This window comes from Cygnus olor (assembly GCF_009769625.2).
Source record: "Cygnus olor isolate bCygOlo1 chromosome W unlocalized genomic scaffold, bCygOlo1.pri.v2 SUPER_W3, whole genome shotgun sequence".
NCBI classification, from domain to species: Eukaryota; Metazoa; Chordata; class Aves; order Anseriformes; family Anatidae; genus Cygnus; species Cygnus olor.
The window spans coordinates 517,835-538,240 of record NW_024429074.1 but is presented as its reverse complement, the minus strand read 5'-3'; the positions used below and the strand labels follow the sequence as shown (position 1 = coordinate 538,240).

Below are 20,406 nucleotides of genomic sequence, written 5' to 3'. Positions count from 1 at the left end.
ATCGCCCCAGCTGAAAGAGAACACATACAGAAACCCACAGTAAGGAGACTACAATTAGGTCACCCAACTGATTCAAGTTGCAACCTGTTCATAAATGCAATGGAGTCTTTCACCCAGACAAGTTGCTCTTATCTGTTTCACAGGTGAAAGCAAACATCTGAGCCAGTAGGATGTAATTTGATTGTGGTAGGAAAAAAGCAACTGCTTTAATAAACTTGATCTGAAGTAGAAGCCTGTATTGTTAAACACACAGATCCAGAACCTCCACAATAGCTGTCCAAGAAGCGATTTTAACACCTAAGCTATGCACCTTTCTGGCCACAGCATGCATGCAACTCATGCCACTTTTTTTTTTTAAGGTTGGTTAGAATAATTCCTAACCTTCAACAGAAAATATATACAGCAATTAATAAAAAGCAACAAACATGAGAATTAAAACTTTTATTAGTGTATTCACATATTAGGCAAATGCAACACGCATGAAGCTTATTTCTTAGGTTCACAAGTTCTACCAATACATTAATCTACTGGTAAAATTATCACAAACTGGTAACTGCTTTGCCAATTTTTAAAAGGTGTCTGGCCCACTTTTTCAAGGCTTGATTTTTGGTATTGCTTCTATGCCCCAGTCATTATGGCATAAAAATATCCATCGCTATCATCAATTCAGTCAACTGATTAAAAGCTGTAACACTGGCCACATTTTTGTTCTCAAAGCTAAGTTATCACTAGCTGTACTTACAAAGTACAGTACTAGTGTAATGGATGAAACAATGGGAAAAAAAACAGACAAAGGCAATCCTGCTACTGCCACAATAATGAAAGAATGACAGACAGCTAGATCACAAGATTGTTAGTAAGATGTATATTTTTCAAGTCAGAATAACCCTTCTATGCAGTTTCCCAACCCTTCCCCAACCCAGACTTATTTGTAGAATATGTTTCAGAATATTTTTTATATGATGCAGCTGTAGTGTCCAAGGGTTCACAATAACATGCACTGTCACGAAGAACCTAGAAGTCCTCCTTCGCTGCTCATACCTCAGCAACCATTATCCTAGAGGTTTTGCAGAAGCAACTACTTTTATTAACAAGGCCCATTATGACATAATGGATGTATATGATCTGGTATGTAAGCAAGCAATACAAAGCCACTCAGATCAGAAATTTAAGTTGTGTTACTGAAATATGTTAAGAAGCTGCATCTATTTAAAACCTATATGAAAGGGTCTAGCTTACCCTGGAAGAGGATTTTAAGGTATTTGCTCTAAAAACTAAAACCAAGATTTTTTTCAGTGACATCTGTTTAATGAAAACATACAGATGTAAGGGGTAAGCCAATAGCTTTGTATATTTTAATCCAGTATCCAATAATATGGTAAGTTCTCACTCCATGAGAAAAAAATATTTCAATGATTCAACATACAAAAGAGTCCCAGATAAATCAGTGCCAGCAATAATGCTGGCAACAGATGCATCAACTCCGATAGGTAGGGAAAAGTAAACTCCTAGTGTGACGGATACTTGGAATTTATAGTATGAATTTATTTTAGGCCCCATTAAACATATCAAGTGTCTTAAGATTTCACAGATAAATCTCAGACATTTCTTCCCCTTCTAATGGAGGGATTTCCTTTCTTTAAGAAGGCAGCAAAAAGTTAAGCTTTTCTACAAGGAAAGTCTGCTTTTTATGTTTAGGACAACTCAAAAACCTGCTTGTATAAAAAATACAAAATAATAAAGGAGCAGAGTCTTGGAATTTTGAGAGACTTGCCCCAATCAAAAAACAAATCAAACATCTATTTATGGGAACTAAAATGTAGAACAGCACAATGCTGATATCTGAGATCATGATACATTACCTGTACATATACTTCGTTATTCATGTTATTGATAAACCATTAGGACACTCAATTACATACCCAATAAAAACACTATTAAGAGTCTTTAGAATTGTCCCTCCTTTCTGAAGAAGGCATTTCTATACACTAAGTTTTCATCTAGTATTAGAGTATAGGAAACAGAATCACCAAGGTGCTTTAACTGATGAGACCTCAAGTGCTGTTTTGCTGTTTTTTTTTTTTTAAACTTTTTGGATAGTAAACAGTTCATGGGGACCACACACAAATACTATGACAGAGGAGCTGTTATATTAAGTCTGTTGATTGGACTCTATTTATCCCACTGATAATGGAGAAAGGAATTTTATGACATGCTGGAACAGCGTACTGAAGGGGAGCCCATCTGAGTCAATACTTTGTCCAACCATTGTAGAGGTCCGTTCAGATGAAGTTCAATCCAGCAAGGAGTGCTTGTTACTGTTTGCCGCCTGAAAAATTAAGTGGAATTGGAAAGTCAGAAAGAAGCTTTGGCTACCATTAAGTTCTCCATCATATGATCCATTTGATGGGATGTTTCCATACATCTCTACTACAAAGAGAGATGAAAGTTTGCAACTATTACTGTAACTGTACTAATGATTTACCAAACAATCTTTGGAAGAAATACCCACCCCACATCTATAAAAAACATCAATAATCACATTTGTATCCACAATTTATCAAGAATGTTCTGCTCTGGAGAACAGAATAAGAACTGAAGCAAATGCTCCAAGCACCGCATCAAATGCCTTATGTCCTAGTTTCAGTTAGGACAGAGTTAATTTTCCTCCTAGTAGCTGGCAGGGTGCTATGTTTTGGATTAGAATGAGAAGAGCGCTGATAACATGCTGATGTTTTAATTGTTGCAGAGCAGTGCTTACACCAAGCCAAGGACTTTTCAGCTTCTCGCTCTGTCCTGCTAGCGAGCAGGCTAGGGATGCAGCAGGAGCTGGGAGGGGACAGACCCAGGACAGCTGACCCAAACTGGCCAAAGGGGTATTCCATACCATCTGACATCATGCTAAACAATATATAGGGGTGGCTGGCTGGGGTGGGGGGGCCAGCTGCTCAGGGATAGGCTGGGCATCGGTCAACAGGTGGTGAGCAATTGCATTGTGCATCACTTGTTTCGTACGCATTATTAGTAGGAGTACTATTATCGTTATTATTTTCCTGTCTTAATCTCAACTCACAGGCTTCACTTTCCCATTTCTCTCCCCCATCCCAGAGAGGGAGGGGGGGAGGGTGAGCAAACAGCTGTGTGGTGTTTAGCTGCCAACTGGGTTAAACCACAACACCTTACTACAAAAAAGCAACTCAAAAGTGAAGACTGTCCAACCAATCTGGTGTTTGCATCACAGTCAGCTGCATACAGCTACTATCTTCACCAAAGAGTTTGCATGCATAACTACATTTGAATTTCATAGACAAATACTGAAAAAATAAGGAACAGAAATGCTTGGCTCTGCACAGGTAGGGTGGCCAAACAATGTAATGCATTGTCAATCCTAAGATCTATCTTTATAGAGCAATCATCAAGAAAAAACGTACAATGAAGCCATGTCAGAAATGCTGCATTGTAACACAGTGTGGTTATACTGTGCTGACTGATGTTATCTCAAACAGAACTCCAAACTTCACCTGATTTCCTGTAATCTTATTTATACTACTTTGTTTTGTATATCTTCACACAAGCAGTTTAAGTAAAAGTTGTTTCTATTCTCTACAAACTTGCCTTATTTTTCCACAACAGCAGCTTTTAATTAAACACTATTTAGAAAGTGTCAGTAAAAGCCGAAAACTTGATATCCATAGAAGTTCCATTCACTCTCCCATACATCCTTGGGAGAGAGACCTGTTATTCACAAGTCTTCCTTTTCATCTGCTGAAACAAGTATTGGACATACTCTGCCTGAGAGATCCTGTTATTTCACTGTACCCACTACAGATGTGGGAGTTTTCTTAAACTAGAATGGCAAGACTACTGTTGCTAAGCCAGTTTTTCCTAGTAATTCTACCTATTCCAAAATCAGAGCAAGGAGGCATTACGATTCAAAGAAAGATTAGTCACATACAAACCCAGTCCCTTCATTTTTACAGTCAGCATTGGAACCCTTTGCTTTAAGGGAATATGTTTATATAAATGGGGGGAACTGAAAAGGCAGAAAAATTAAGCCAGCGAGAAGATGGATTTCAAGAGCTGTCTGTGGTTTTACATTTTCTAGGAGAAGAAAGCGGCTGGGGTCTGCTCTCTCCGCACTGCAAAAAAACATTCACTTAGCCCTGAATGCCTATGCCAAAATAAAGCGATCCAATAAAAAGAACAATCTAAACCACAGGAAATGTAATTCCATTTAGTCTCGAATCCTCTCCCAAAGAAGGAAGTTCATTATTCCACCACTGTCAACTCCCCTACAGTCTGTTACACAACGCACTTCCAGAATATTCCAGAATATTTTATAACTGGTTCTGCTCAACAGCCCTGGCAAAAGATAAAATAGTGAGTCACTTAGCAGCCCTCTCAAAGCTAAAACTCAGCTTCTTCTATCCATGGAGTTCCCATCTGTGTATCAATAAATCTTTGCTGTGATTACACCTCAACTTTCTTCAGAAGATTTTAGCCCTGGTTAGTTCCTGTGTTAATGTGAACACTTAACTGCTGATCTGAACTTCTACCACAATCCTCAATTTTAGCCAACATGCAACAAGCGAAAAGCTATGAACTATTTTGTCTACTAAGCCTATAAAATCCACCACCTTGACATATCACGCTTATGAACATAAGCCACATGCCGAAAATGTAGATAATGGTTTGGCTTTGCCAAAGCCTGGTCTGAGAAACATTTCTGACATAATGAAGCATGGACGTTTTAACAATGACTGTTTTTTAGTGTGATTCTGTGATACCCTGCTTCACCATCTAAGGTAGTCTAAATTGTCAAAATAATTTAAATTCAAGGTTGTGCATGTAGGAGCAACCCCTTCTTACTTTAATCATAACTTATCGTAACTTACAAGTTTTGCACCTCAATAATGTATTAGCACCATCTTCAATAGAGATGCAAATAAACTAGTTCAGCATTACATTGGTACTCAGACTATGCTGTTCTGGCAGCTTCCACTGGGCTTTTTCAACCCTATGATCTCTGAAGGGTTTATAGACTGCTAACAATTATTCTCCCTCCTTAGCAATAACTTTATTAAAAGCCTCTCCGCTGTTTTAACCCAACATTTACACTCCATTCACTTCAAGTTGTCTTCACATAATCTGACTGATTAAGCCTCTCTTCTATTCTGACTTGAATGTTGTATTTAATTATGCGTAAGTGTATACATACTCCTTTTGAGCTAAATCCAACAGTTCTTTAAACTTGAGCTGGATTTTTTTCTTGCATACCTCTTGCTAACAAAGAGGTACCAATTTCATTACTCAAATTTTTCATTTAATCTAATTAGACTTTTACAAAATTGGCTTAATTTAGCCAAGAATCCTCACCCACATACCAATGGCTCACATTTGCATGGATATATTGCAAAAGCAGATAAAAGAAACAAAACCCCAGAATCTACAGTGCAACCTGGTATTATTTAACTTCAGAATTAAGGATTTAAAAAAAATAATTGTTCTGTACTGCAATATGGTATTGATGTGTCAGACTTTATTCTTTCAGTATACAATTTCTAGACATCTAAGGTTTTTTGTTGTTGTTTAAAACCACATCTGTAGCTCTCCAAAATTATGAGATCTCAGTTTGAGAAATAAATGAAAAAAATGAAAACTGCTCAGTTCGAAGTTAGTTCCTTTTCTTTCCAAATTCCCATACATTAAAAAATGCACCATCTAAACTATAGGTTTTAGTTTGTTCTATAGAGAATAGAATTAGACTATTCAAAAGCAGATAGAAGACTACTTTTCCACTCAACGATTTTTAGCATTTTTTTCTACATAAACACACATCTTACTCCTGCAAAGTTTTTTCCACTCCAAGTTCCAATATATTTGCCATCCCTTAAATGCATGTTCACCAGCTGTTTTAGTCTGCATAATGAACTCAGTCACTTCAATACTTTCCCTTGGGTCCCATCAAACTGTATCCCCACACCACAACCTAACAAACTCATTATACTACACACAGAAAAGCACAGAGACCAAAATGACTATAGGTCTAACGCAGCAAATAATTGTATAACAAGTTCTGAAACTTCTAGATGTTGTCAGTGTTTTCACTACAATAAGCAAGCAAGACTAAGTGAGGAAGTGAACTCTGATGAAATTCCTTGCTCAATGAACTTTAGTGCAATACTAAAATCAGGTTACCTGTCTTTATGACTTAGGAGCTCCATAGCTGAAGGAGAGGAAAGGAAAATATGGGGTTCAACTTGAAGACAACATAGCTACAGTAGCTATATATAGCTTTCAAGCCAGACAGAAATAGTGCACAGTAGCAAAAGGAAAAAAATGTAAAGGCTTTCTTACCTGTATTCAGCTCCCCATCCTTTAACAAAACTCATTCTTATAGTACACATTCTAGTAAGCTGATAAACTGCTTCAAAACCCTGATTCACAGATTGAGCCAGAAGAGCAGCAAATTCTTGATTATTGAAGATTTTTAGATTGCATCCTACAAAGAAAAAGTCAAGAAGTACACTTAAATACTTGGGTTTGCTACACAGAAGACCAAAGCTATGAAGAAACCCTTTCTAGGCATCAAAAGGAAAGTAAATGACATCCCACGAAAAAATTTGTTGGATTTTTTTTTGTACAAGACCTTTGGTAGGCTACTAACCTGGTGGAATTTTACACACAGTTGCAGGATGCCAGCCATATCTCTGATTACAGTTCGGGCTCTGAACAAAAATTGCGCTATCACTTAGGCACTCAGCAAAAACTTCTCCACCAATGTAATAGAGGCGTACTCCCCTTCCTGTAACAAAATTCAAAGAAACTCTAGTTATGATATGACCCAGGCAGATTAACAAACAAGGGAGTATTTTGTTTTAGAGAAGGCCAAGGTTTTTTTTGTTTGTTTGTTTCAACAAAAACAGAAGTCAATTATCTAGATAACCATACTGCTGGTCTGACAACTGTAGCAGGGACAGAACACAACTAGCTTGCATTTTTATCACACAATATTTGAAAGAAAGGCAGAATAATTTTTGGTCCAGCGATCTAGAATTTTCTAGCTATGCAATGGCTAGTAACCAAAGCCAAGTTAAGAAGCAAAGAATTTTTTCACTTGAAGTGCTACAATTGAAAGAAAAAGATTAGATTCAGCATAATTAAAACACGTGCCAATATGAAGTGTTGTATGTGAAGTGGCACATGCTGCTAAGATGATGGGAAAAAACAGAACAAGTATACAACTTCCACAGACTCTCCTCTTACATGCACCCACACAATTTCACAACCCACTGTATACCCCTTTTTCTGTACTACTTTGACAAAAACAATGGGACTTCATTTAGTCCTATTGTCAAAAAGAAGTCAGTAAGAAATCCTATTGTTCACTTCTGAAATATGATCTTGCTTTTTCTCAGAGGAAAAAAATCCATATGGGTTATTTCTGGCACAAGTAAGAAGTAACGTACAATTGATTTCCCCCCAAAAAGCTAATTATAATTAATAGGTCCTTTAAAGGCCATAGTTTCTATTCCCATTTTTCTTCAAAAACTTTCTTCAAATAAAATGTGAGCTACTCTCAAAAAAAAGGGAGAATGCCTTACAGGTTTGCTTTTCCTCGTCATTGACCATTTTAATCAGTCATCACAGGCATATCTTGGGCTTCTCCACCTCTAAAATTTTATGACACAAGCATTTGGATTTGGGGCAGAAGTCAGAAGGTTCTACTAAAGGTCATTTCTACTACAGGTCATAGAATCATAAAGATCGGAAAAGACCTCCAAGATCATCTGGTCCAACCATCCCCCTACCACCAATATCAGTAACAAAAAACTCTCTGGACTCAAAAGCAGTGACCTCTGTCTTTCCAATTCTGTCCTTAGCAAGAGACACCACACTCCCCTTGGAAAGCCTCGAAGACAGTTCAGTGGCTGGTTGTATAATGGTGAAACAACCCTAAACAACAGATCTGCCCTTCCTACCCGGACCACTACTGATAACTTCATGGCTAAAATATTAAAATAGTTAAAAGATTAGATTTTTACCTATGTGTCGCCTTGTCATTTCCACTGTAGCATTTCTGTTTACATTGGAAAGCAGACCTAGACAAAATCGTTCTGAATTTGATGGATCTGTAAAACCATCTACAGTCAGAGAAGGCTGTGATGCATGGAAGGTTTCTCCCACTCTTTGATTCAATTCATAATATGCTATTGAACACCAGAACGCAGGCTCTGAATAAGTAACTGGTTGCAAGTCTAAAAAAAGTTAAATAAAAAATAAGAATAGCACAGAATTGAAGCTGAAATGAAACTTATCTGCCTTGCTATTTTTTTCTTCCAGAAATAATAGCTCAAGTCTCCTCAAACTACTCGAATTTAATTTTGCTTGCCATTGTTTTTACCTATCCCAGTAAAGAAAATAAAATTCAACATTCCACCAAAGGGAAAAGGTAGAGGGGAAGGGGCGATCTAAAGTGATCACAGCTCACATACTTGTGCTTGCTCAGCAAAGTGATTAAACCAATGTTAGACATTGAGACACTTCTATTACCATTTTATAACTTAAAAACACTTTGGCAACATTAAAGAGATTAAACTATCAAACACTGAACCACACAAAGGAAAAAAATATCGATATGAAAATTATGTTCCCTCATATTACAATACATTCACCTTATACCCATCCATCTGAAGACACTCTCCCTACTAAAGCTTCATATCTTCCCTGTGCGTCTTCAGCTTTTCCTGTATTGCTTCCTCTTTTTACCTACTCTAATTACTTAGCTCTCCGAACAGCATTTTCCTCTCACACCAACTCCCCACTCTTAAAGTCAAAGGAATCTGATCTTCCCAAGGCATTTATACAGACACCCAGCAATAGAACCTGATCAAAGCAGGTGGGCAACTAATGGAGGAGCAACAGTTGTCTTGTGGCCACAGGTGAAACAGTACATGAGAAGAGCAGAACAGACAGACAGGGGGAGAATGCAAGTCTGGGCAGCACTACAGACAGGCTAATGTCTTTTAAAATATTTTATGAATTCAGTTCCTGAACACACATGCAACCATATTACTCTTTGCTAGAAGCTCAGTTAGAGAAATAGGGTAGTAATTAACTAGTCACTAGCCCAGCTCTATTATGTTTATTATCAGGAAGCCAACCCAATAGTTTCCTCCTAATACAGCTCTTACTTTAAGGTACATTTTTATTTTTAGTGTAATTATATACATAAAGAGGATCCATCACACACACTGAAACAATTAAAAGTATTTCCAACTTACCCAGGCTATGATTAACTGGGGAGAGAGTACTAGGAGACAGCTCTGCTGGAGATCCTGTTGAAGCAACACAGATTAAGAACAAATTATTCTCATCATTTTAGATGGAAACATACAACTATTACTTAGGTATCATCTTTATCTTAAAATTCTTTGGACTAAGAAACCTCAGAAAGCCTATAACCAGTTTTCCAACATGTTCCAACATCACATCTTTATTCTGAATTAAAGTTACATTTAATTTTCCAGACTCCTGGGAACCTACCCCTCCTTGTAAAGACACTAATAACATGTTAGTGTTGCATTTAGCAGAGTTCTCTCTTCATGCACAGCCTGGGAACATATCTTTTATGTTTTATGATTTACGTTTACGATTTATGCACTTCTCCAATGAGAAGGCACTGACTTCTTCCACATTCAGTGACAAAAGCTAAGAAAGAGCGGACAAGTGGACAAGACAATCAAGATATTATTTCTTTATGCTTGATGGAGCTGGCTTATCTCCAGAAAAGAACAAGATGGATTTCCTCATCTGAGGAATTTATTCTTATTCTGGATGGACAGAGGAAAAAAGAAAACTCTCCAACAATTTTCACACTAGTAGGCAAAATACAGGGGCAAAGGTGCTTTATGAAGAAACATTCCTACAATTACTGTTGATATCAGGCTTTTTAACTAAAGTAGTTATTGTCAACATAGTGGGAAAATATTGCAGTTCTTACATAAACTAGTGCAGTTGATTCCAATTAACCAAAAAAGGTTGCTAACATTAGCTAACCAAAACCACTCTCAGGACTGTCAGCACAGCAGGAGGTTCTTATCCAGCACATTAGCTATGCTTTGTCCAATTCTAAGGACGAACAGATTATCTAGAAACTCCATCACACACAGGCACAAATGTTTAATGTTTCCATTACTCTTTAAATATAGCTTTCTAAACAAGAATGAATTTTAAACTCAGCAGAAGCAATAAGGTTGTCAGAGCTAAGAGAGATTCTCAAAATGCAGCATTTCTTTAACCTATTTAGGCCAACAGACAGTTTGCTTCACTGAAGCTGTTTTCAGAAGGGAAAGCTAGTAATAAGTTGAAACTAGTCAGCTATTAAAATCTATTTCAAGATTTTCTGATGAAGCCTTAATTAGGCTTTTATGCTTTTGTTATGAAACAAATGAAATGTACTTAACATGACACAGTGTTTTAAAAGCATTACCCTGGCAAAAAACTATTTTGCTCACAGAAGATTAAAAACTGATATTTTCAGCACAAAACAACAGGTTGTACAGAGGGCTACTGCCAATATCATTTGGGCTGAAGTCATACCACTATGTAAAGGGATCACAACTAGTAATCCCAAGTCTTGAAAGTAGTGAAAATTTTACCTGTATCCATGCTTTGGTTCAACTGCTGGTCACTTGTTTCTCCATCTTCACTGATGTATCCTGGAGGTGGGGTTTCTGTTTAAAAAGAAAGTATCCATCTATTGGTTGAATGAATAGGGAAACTTGTAAGATTTAACATTTGGGGGTTTAGTCCTCAAGTCCTCATAAGCTCTATATGATACCTGAATACTGAATTAGAATTTCCTTTTGCTGGACTTTCTTTCTACCGCAGGAATTTAAATCCATTACCTGGCTTATTGTCTACATAAAATGTATCATCTTTTGTACGCCTGCCAATTGCTCAAACATATTATATAATTAATAGACAATCCTTGTTTGTTCCACATAATACAAGATACTTTCACTACAACGAGTAACAATTTTGCAATTGTGATTAACAGCTTTCACATTTAGTAGAATTACAAATGAAAAACCATCAGGTGACTTCTACAAAAAAAACAAGCTGTCTTTATATAGTATAACCATCAGATCAGACACCCTCCTACACCCTAGAAGTTAAGATTTAAAGGTTATTTTTCAGTTCAGTCCCCACATTCATTTTTCTTCAGTACCCAACAGTTGATTTCACTCATTAACAACTACATTATCTAACCCGTTATGATGCACAAGCTATTGTTATTATAAATTCCACACTATCGAAAAAACATCTACTCTTAAGTAGCTGTCTAAAGCCGGGAATTTTACAGACCAAAGTAAACTCAATAACAAATATAAAGCATTTTGATACTAGATATTTTGTCTAATTTCACAAAAATATCTTCAAATCCCATGAGAGCATGGTTGTTCCTTTTCCCCATTCAAAATGTACTTTATAATCCAGATAATGAGTTAACCAACTGCCTTTCAGGAAGTAATCTTGTCTGAACTGGGCAAGTGTCTTTTCCTATATATTAGCGACAAAACAGTTTCTTTAGTGAAAGTGGTCAAAGCTAACTGATCTCTACAATCACCTTAGAATTATTTCAAACATCTGAGAGATTAAACTAATTTATGTATTATCAAAGAGCAGAAACAAAGCCTTTTGCCTAAGAATTAAAATCAAGTTATATCTAATATCTATTGCTGTACGTCTCTGACATAAGGAAGATCAGAAGGAAAATTAAATCAGTTGATTAAATAAAAATGAACCAAAGGAACTGCATCTTTGGTTCAGTCTGTAAAACTACACACTAAATATAGATGTGACAAAATTCAAGTGAGAATTTAAAAGGAAGATTAAGGGAAATCTTTACTAAGAAGAACTATGATGACAGAAATCACATGGTTTTGAACATTTTTATAGAATTCATTGTGATAAACCAGACTCTACCCATCTTAAAATTATTTGTTATACTTAAGCCCACAGACATGGTAAAAGGTCAATAACCATTTCCAACCCAACTCACACCTCCTGTTTCCAGTTGCTAATCTAGGCTGTTTGGCACAGGTTATTTTCCATATCTAGTCTGTCTGAACACAGAAGATCCCCTCCAATCTAGTACTATTAATACTGTTTTAGGGTCAGAGGTGAGCATCAACACAGCTGGAAAGAAGTGTTCAAGTGCAGCATTAAAAATTCCTAGCAGAGCATGAATGCTGCCACAAGTTTGGACAAAACAGCTCAGCACATCCCAGATTTGGAAGGGCCCTGAAGGCCATCCTGCACCTCCACAATCACTATCTGCCCAGCAAGCATACAAGAGCTACACTATAGGTAAAATAGATCTCTTTGTAGACATACTGAGACAGTATTGTGGTACAATACTACCACAGTTAGTCTGGTTTACTGCTAAAGAAATGTTCTCTGAAGCAGGCTGTCAAGACACACAAGGCTTATCAGAACCTAGCTAAGTAGTCAAGATTAGTTAAGGTGGTCAAAATAAGATACGATTCTTGAATACAAGAGGAGGGTGTCAGTGGCAAAGAGGAGGCAAGGTGTGGTGAGTTGCATAAACATTTGAAGATCATGTGAGTACCCGCAATCACCTTGAACAGACTTCTTGCAAATAACTACCTAGAGTTCCTTGAGCTCGTTTCCTGTATTTTCAAATGGTGGCTTTCCAGTAAGTTGTCTGCAAACACTATCAAAAGCCCTCTGATGGAGTCAATGAAGTATACATAAGCGAAGAAAGCAACATCAAGTTCTAGCATCTTAAATAGCTCTTTAAATATCTCATCCTTAAGTGGCAACAAATTTGGCACCAATTAAACAGAGGAGATCAAATTCATGGAAATTTTCTTGGTGCCATTTCAATTCTCAGATACATTTAAAGAAAATGCAAGCAACATCCTGTGTAAGACATGTAGATACAGTTTGTATACTGCACACATCTGAGGTTCAAGGCAGTCATTCTTTTACAGAGCCAGGACCTGAATTTTCAGCTTATTCATCAGTCCTTGGATGCTGTAATACAGTTGCATTAAACTTATGAAAAACTTCAGCTTGGCTTGGTTTTATATTCCAGACAACTTTCTGAAGAGGTAGGAAACAGGAAATTGGGACAGGAAACAAAGGTCACTCATCTTACATTTCAGTAAGGACACAGGCTTGTGTGTGCACTGTAGCAGCTCGGTCTTGAATTTTGTTTTGGGGGTAGGGAAGAAGCATTCTTTAGAAGTTCAGTACAGTTACGTTGTTCCTTTCCTGAACACTAACAAAAACTGTATGCACACAATTGTAACAAGTACACAAAGCAGACCTTGATCAATTGCAAGCTACACTGCTTTGCAACTTAGTTCTCTCTGCATACTGCACATGGTGGAATTGAGCAGTTTACTACTCAATCTCCAATACACAGCATTTGGCAACACCTACATGTTTATAGAAGTCTTAAGCCATAACATGAAGGTCTACTTTGTACTCATCAGCATTTTGAACCTTAAGCTATTGAAACCAAGTAAGCTACTCTGAAACCACAGCAATACCTTTTTCACACAGGATCATGTTCTGCAAGTAACAGTGTTCAGGCTTTCCATTGGAGTTAACGTAGAAAATCAACAAGATTTAATTGGTATGTTTTTCAATTCATTTCATCACTTTGTGAAATCACCAACACTGCAGCAGCAATGGAACAAAGATAAGTGTACTGCTCGCGTTGGGAGTTCAGCAAATACCTGGTATGTAATTGCTCTGTGGTTCAATTCCAGCTGGAAAGTTAGTGTTTTCAGGAATGGAATGGGTATAGTCATCAAGAGGCGGAAGCTCTGTTAGAATCTCAGTGTGCCGTGGCACTAGTACAGGAGGCAAGACTGGAAAAGCAAAATTCAAAGTATTAGTAAGACCCTCAAATACACACTTCTATGAACCAAAAGGAAAAAACCTAAAACATCTAACAATTTCTTCAGATGTTTCTCAGTACTGCTAATACTGCAATCGTACCACTAGTTACCAGAACAGATTCCTGAGGTGTTTTTGAGTAAGACCACTCTATATTAGTGAGACAACTCTTTCATTTTCATGCTGGACCATACCATTGCTAGCAGTACTGGAAGCATTTGTCATTGTTATTCAACACGTGTAAAAGTTTTTCAGTATCTTTACCATCCACTGAAAGTTTTTAGTAATATTCTCAAAACCCGTACCTTTAATCATCTTGTAGTTTTGGCAAGAGAGCACATCATCCTTCTATTTTTTTTTAATCTAAAATATTATGCTGAACAAGTGTGTACATACAGATACTGCTATAAAATCAGAAACAGTCTTCCTACCTGGTGTCTCCACTCTCTGGTAGTGGTAAGGGTTTACACATACTTCATCCTTTTTAAGATTAAAAGCATATTCGCAGTTTTCAATTGCTTTAAGTTCATGGTGACTGTGAAGATCTGGCCAGCGCCACAAACGACAGTAAATAACATGTGGTAATCCTTTACGATGAGATACCTGTAGTCGGCCATCGAGAGATCTACACGGGAAAGATGTTGAGAAGTATTTACAGACTGCACGCTGTCTCTTAATCACTCAAGCAGTGTACACACATGGGAAAGGCAGTTTGTTCATTTTCAGAGTTCACTCAATTGACACTATTAGTGACATTTGTACTCTTGTTAAAAGGCTTCAGATGAGACAAGTGATGATATCAAACAGCATTTTTACTTCTTTTTGAAGATGTTCAAATTATTGCCAGTGAACTTAGGGTTCAATAAAAGCCACTTTTACCTCCAACCAAGTATTTAGGTATGCTTCACATACATTTTTTTTAAAAGTCAAAAAACAATTGTTGAAAGAAAAACACACATTTAATAGTCCCTCCAGTTTCTAAACCTCAAGGCTTTGCTGTGGCACAGATGCTTTATGGCATTAAGCATAAGAATTCCCCCAGGACTGCAAATAAGCCTCTAAGCAGTCAGCTGCCCACGTGATCCACATGGCAGTATAACCGTAATGCAAAAAGCATGAACACGCATCTCGTAAGGGCTGTACAGCTTATCTTCTTGACTTCATCTGCCTTGCTACCAGCTGAAAATGTTTTGCTAGTTTTAAGACTGACTGCATATGCTTACACAAATGCAGATGTTTATGATCGTTATGGGATGGGAGACAAATGTCAATACACAAATCAAGTAATGTGACATGAAAAAAATAAAGACCCTGTTTAGAATTTGCCCACCATTAACTACTGAAGAATTTACAAACAGCTCTTTAGTAGCTCGTATCTGAGCCAATTAGCAAGTTTTAACTGAAAGCTTGTGGCATACAAAGCAGTTTAAACACTCTGTAAGATTAGGTCTAAAAAGAATTAAGTAGCCCAACTTTGTTAATATAAATACCAAATCACATTAGAGCTTGCATTTAACAAGTCTTCCCATTCTTTCAAGGGCACTGGCATGAAAAAGGAGTATTCCGGAATTAGAATTTCATTGGTCAAAACATCAGCTGAGAACACTTGGATTTCTACACCGGCAAGCAAATATTTTAAAATGCTGTACCACGAGAGGCCTAGGAAGCATTTTAGTCTATTTTACAGCTAAAGCATCCCATTACAGACCCTCCAAATCCAATCCCTCCCACAAGTTTTTTATGATGCGATAGAGGGCAGAATATTCACCTGGTTTGTTCAGAGAAGCTGTAAAGGCCTGTTGTATCCCACTGATCTATCGTGTTTGGTGTACTCAGTCCCCAAATTTCAGAGCAAGTGCTGTGCATAAATTGAAAACAAAAACAAAAAATTGATATGAATATGGAACATGGTTATTCAAAACACCATGATGTCAAACATGGAAAAATGTACAGAATACTTCCTTTCACATAGAAGATAGAGCATTATTAGACTTGCATTTAAACAGACATCTCATGCTATATTTTCTATATGAAGGAGGCTATCAAAATGGAACACGTGATTCAAGGTAAATGATAATGTTTTTAAAAGGTGAACAAGTTTTCTGACCAAGTAGTCAATACAGCTGCAACGTTCCTTAAAACAGGCAAAACTTTAGCCTAGCTCTTAAAATTCAATTTTCAAGGTGTCCTGGTTTCAGTTAGGACAGAGTTAATTTTCCTCCTAGTAGCTGGCAGGGTGCTATGTTTTGGATTAGGATGAGAAGAGCGCTGATAACATGCTGATGTTTTAATTGTTGTAGAGCAGTGCTTACACCAAGCCAAGGACTTTTCAGCCTCTCTCTGTCCTGCTAGCGAGCAGGCTAGGGACGCAGCAGAAGCTGGGAGGGGACAGACCCAGGACAGCTGACCCAAACTGGCCAAAGGGGTATTCCATACCATCTGACGTCATGCTGAACAATATATAGGGGTGGCTAGCCGGGGTGGAGGGGTGGCCGGCTGCTCGGGGATAGGCTGGGCATCGGTCAACGGGTGGTGAGCAATTGCATTGTGCATCACTTATTTCGTACACATTATTACTATTAATACTATTATTATTATTATTATTGTTGTTATTCTTTTCCCTGTCTTAATAAACTGTCTTTATCTCAACTCACAGGCTTCACTTTCCCGTTTCTCTCCCCCATCCCGGAGAGGGAGGGGGGAGGGTGAGCGAACGGCTGTGTGGTGTTTGACTGCCAGCCGGGCTAAACCACAACACAAGGGTAGTTTCAGGTCTGTTGGTTTGTTTTATTTTTGTTTTTAAATATAAGCTGCCCTAAAATTACAAACAAAGGCCATGTGTGTCTGAATCATCACAGCCTAACTTTAAAGGTACCATCACTTCAGCAGTCTCATTCTCCATGCACGTACTAGTTTACCGCTTTTCCCAAAACAGGAACACTCACTGGAGAAAACTATGTTGCAGCTGATATTTCACACTATTTTACGTACTCTCCTTGATTAAATAACTGAAAACTATTTTCTAACACATATAAAACATAAAATACAACTCTGTAACACTGTAGTAAATATTGTAAGTCTTAATGATAGAACAACAAACCTAATTGTTAAACCAAGCAGGAGGAAATGAGAGAACTATTTCTTCACCAAACTGGTTCAATAACAATCACAGAAGTAAAGAAAAAGGAGCCTCCAGTGACAGGCACAGACTAAAAGCAGCAGATTTAAGCAAAGCAAGAAAACAACACGGGCTTATAAACGGGCAACACATCTTCAGAGACATAGCTTAATCTCGGGTGATCACATATGTGCTCTGTGACCACTGGAAACTGACAGGTTATTTTACTTAAGTAACACACAAGTAGACTTGGCGCCTCAGAAACAAAGAGAATTTGGGCAACAAGCAACTTACAATTCCACTAGCACAAAGCTGGAAGTTTGACCGGCTACTATGTTACCTTTGAAGTTAAGAACCTCTGAAAAGTTGCAGCAGAAAGAAGAGAATACAAGTTCACCAAACTCCTGGTTTTAAATATAGGCTTTGCTAAATATAGGCTTTTTTTCATTTAAGCTACTAATCTTAGCTGATACACTCATAAGTTTGGATTGGGTGCTCAAGGGAATAGAAGTGAGATATTTTTATTTCTCCTCCCTACACAGGGAAAATTCATTAGCATTATGAAACAAAAGAGCAGACAGCACAGCATTATATTTAAAATCATCTTTAGGACAGACAACCACTTCAATTCCATGGTCACTTTAATAAAACCTAAGTGCGGGCTACTGGCAAAGGGAAGGAATGGTTCTGGTCCCCTTCGTGCTCGTCCCACGTGCCTCACTTCTAATACCACCCCAGGGATGCTGAAATGTTCGTGCAATTGAGCAGTGAATCAAAGCAATGAACATAACAGACATGGCTGAAAATTCAAGTTTTTTGAGTTGCTTTTCAGTCAGATCAGTTCTTCTACTCACTGTGGAGCTACACAAGCACTGCAGAGGAAGAATGAGATTGTGATTTGTGACAGCAGCTTGCACTTAATGACAAAAAGAAACGTCCAACAAAACACGGCCTTTCACATTTTACTGTGAACGGACACAAGTGGAAGTCCTATGCTAGATGAACTTCTGTCTCTTTGCAGCAGCAGACAGCCACGTGCAAAGCCCCATTCTCCAACACCCAGCTCTCCAAAAAGAGCTAACTGCCCTGAACTAGTTACATTTACCTAAGACACCAGCAGAAAGGACAGCTCTCTGGCCAGAATCAGAGCGGGCAGAAGAGGGACACTGACCACCGGCAGAGCCTACAACCTCTCTCATTCAAGTTCCTAAGCTGCCTCCAGGACAGCAAGCTGCCAGAAGCTGTACAAGGACAGAACGGTTGCCTTGCAGACACACAAGCAGCCCGTGAGACATCAGTACAGTGCAGGGATGCTCCCTGTGTCCTTAAATGTGCACCATTGCTGCTTGTAAGACAGATCATCATGCGCATGAAATAAGAGCGATCAGCAGATAGAGCGTGCTGCGTATTAACTGACACAGCCAGCCCTGACAGCTTACTACCTTTGAGCAACAGATCCTTTATACAAAGTAATGCTCCAAAGCTGATGCTGTCACATAACTTATGTTCCTAAAATTGAGGGGTGCATCACTGGTGTAAGTGCAACGTGCCACACAGTTGCTTCACAAGACTCAAGTCAACAAATTCAAAAGTAAAATTTTATAGCCCTTAGAGCATGATGAACAATACCTTATATTATTAATTTTTCTCTATAAATATTTGAACTATCAAAGTTGATAGCATATTCCAAGCCCTATGAAAAGGAACAGTATTCAGAAGTGACTGCATAATGGAGCCATAACTTGCACTGAAACCCAGGACACCCCAGAGAAAGAAGGTGGCAAGGAAACAGGTGGGAGTGTTGGAAAAGGGGGCGCAAGAAAAGCAATCAGTTCAGAGCAAAACTGCTCCATTACTCAGCATCTTATGAAATATACTGTCTTCCAGGACATATGTCTGCTTAGAGCTGGGATTAATATCAGTGGGTTACTGGCTTATCTACACTAGGACTACATTCCAGGTCAAAAATGCACAAGCATGTGGAGCAATTGCCTAAAGTGACTAGGAAAATTAAACTAATATTCACATTTTTAAAGAAAATGTACAGCATTGAAGAGGCTTTCAGGGTACGGTGTAGCTGCACTGCCTAAGCGTTCCCTAGGCTTCCAACCTTAGATGTTACCGCACTAGGGGAGCCTGGTGTGCTGACTCTAAGGAACAGTACAGAGCGTAGAGCAGAGTGGAGACACTGCGGCTAGGCTCTGTGACAAGAGGGGGGGGGACTCGATTGTTCTTGTGCACACAGAGACCGATAAGCTGCACTTTTGCTACCCTGAGCCAATGACCTGTCATGTTTTTGACAAAATGCTGTACTCTAGTGAACTCTTGCTCATTATAATACCAAAACACACCTCCATCCCAAAAGCCACCCGCCTCCAAGGTGTAACCACACCTCACTGAGCACGTGCACTGAATTTCTCGGAGCCTATACCTTTAAACGAAAGCAAGAAAACTTTTCACCAATCACAACTAAGATATGCTTGACTAGAGTCACTCAAGCTCCACCTAAAAGATAGAAAATAATATAAATTGGCCTAAGAGAGAGGGGATGTTAGGGGAGATACCATCATGAGGACCTCTTGATTTCTGGGATCAGTCGACAGGCTGAGCCTCTCTTCCCCCCCCCCTTGGGACGCCTGTGGGTGAGATTTGAACACTTGGTTATACTGGGTGTCTCCACAGAAACTTAGAAATCTCTATAGAGTCTTTGTGCCTTTTAATGCATTAATAGCCAGCCTGTGCACCTGTGTATTTCATGCATGTTAGCTTGCTTTTGCAGACAGTAAATTATCGCCAGCAATCCAAAGAACCTGTGTACCTGTTGCTGTTTTAAATTGCACTTAACTGCATTGTTCCTAGCTGTGATAGTTCTCATTGAGCACAACTAGAGTGAGGGCATGTTACATTGTTGGAGAATCCGTGATCGTGATAGTTCAGTACCCTGAATCCAACCGGACCTGTAACAGTTAATCAGCTACACCCCTTAACACGGCAAAGCACTACAGAGTCTGCAGGAAATGTATCATCTGTATGAGCAAATGTAGTCAATTTTACCATTCATTGAGAGAAACATCTAAGGAAATGGTTTCCCCACTCTCCTCAAACAAGATCCACTGCCCAAGAGGTGCAAGACTTCCTCCTACTACGTCACCCAGCCTAACCTAGGACTCTTAATATTCATACACATATATTCAGAATGAGATTTCTGACCACCATCAAAACATTCTTCATACACAGCACCTCCGTTAGCCTGCAGTTACTGCTCCTATACGTGCTCATTCACACACAAGCAATAGCCTGGTGGAAGGCTGAGACTCCTATTCATTCCAGATTGCTGGTGGCTATAAAGA

General features: G+C 38.4%; 1 protein-coding gene across 6 annotated transcripts in view; it reads right to left on the bottom strand.

Annotated features, from left to right (window-relative positions):
- Positions 1-426: 426 nt before the first annotated feature.
- The window catches only part of LOC121062932 (mothers against decapentaplegic homolog 2), a 55,966-nt gene continuing 35,986 nt past the window's right edge, over positions 427-20,406 (bottom strand). For 3 of the 6 annotated variants that reach the window (XM_040543231.1, XM_040543232.1, XM_040543233.1), the window contains exons 3-11: positions 15,707-15,796; positions 14,370-14,563; positions 13,776-13,910; positions 10,662-10,736; positions 9,285-9,338; positions 8,046-8,258; positions 6,668-6,805; positions 6,358-6,502; positions 427-2,329 (exon numbers count right to left, since the gene is read on the bottom strand). In XM_040543231.1, coding sequence (XP_040399165.1) covers positions 2,206-2,329; positions 6,358-6,502; positions 6,668-6,805; positions 8,046-8,258; positions 9,285-9,338; positions 10,662-10,736; positions 13,776-13,910; positions 14,370-14,563; positions 15,707-15,796 — 1,168 coding nt within the window. In that variant the 3' untranslated portion in view covers positions 427-2,205. The remainder of the gene's footprint in view (positions 2,330-6,357; positions 6,503-6,667; positions 6,806-8,045; positions 8,259-9,284; positions 9,339-10,661; positions 10,737-13,775; positions 13,911-14,369; positions 14,564-15,706; positions 15,797-20,406) is intronic. The other 3 variants (XM_040543235.1, XM_040543236.1, XM_040543234.1) reach the window with 2 other exon arrangements.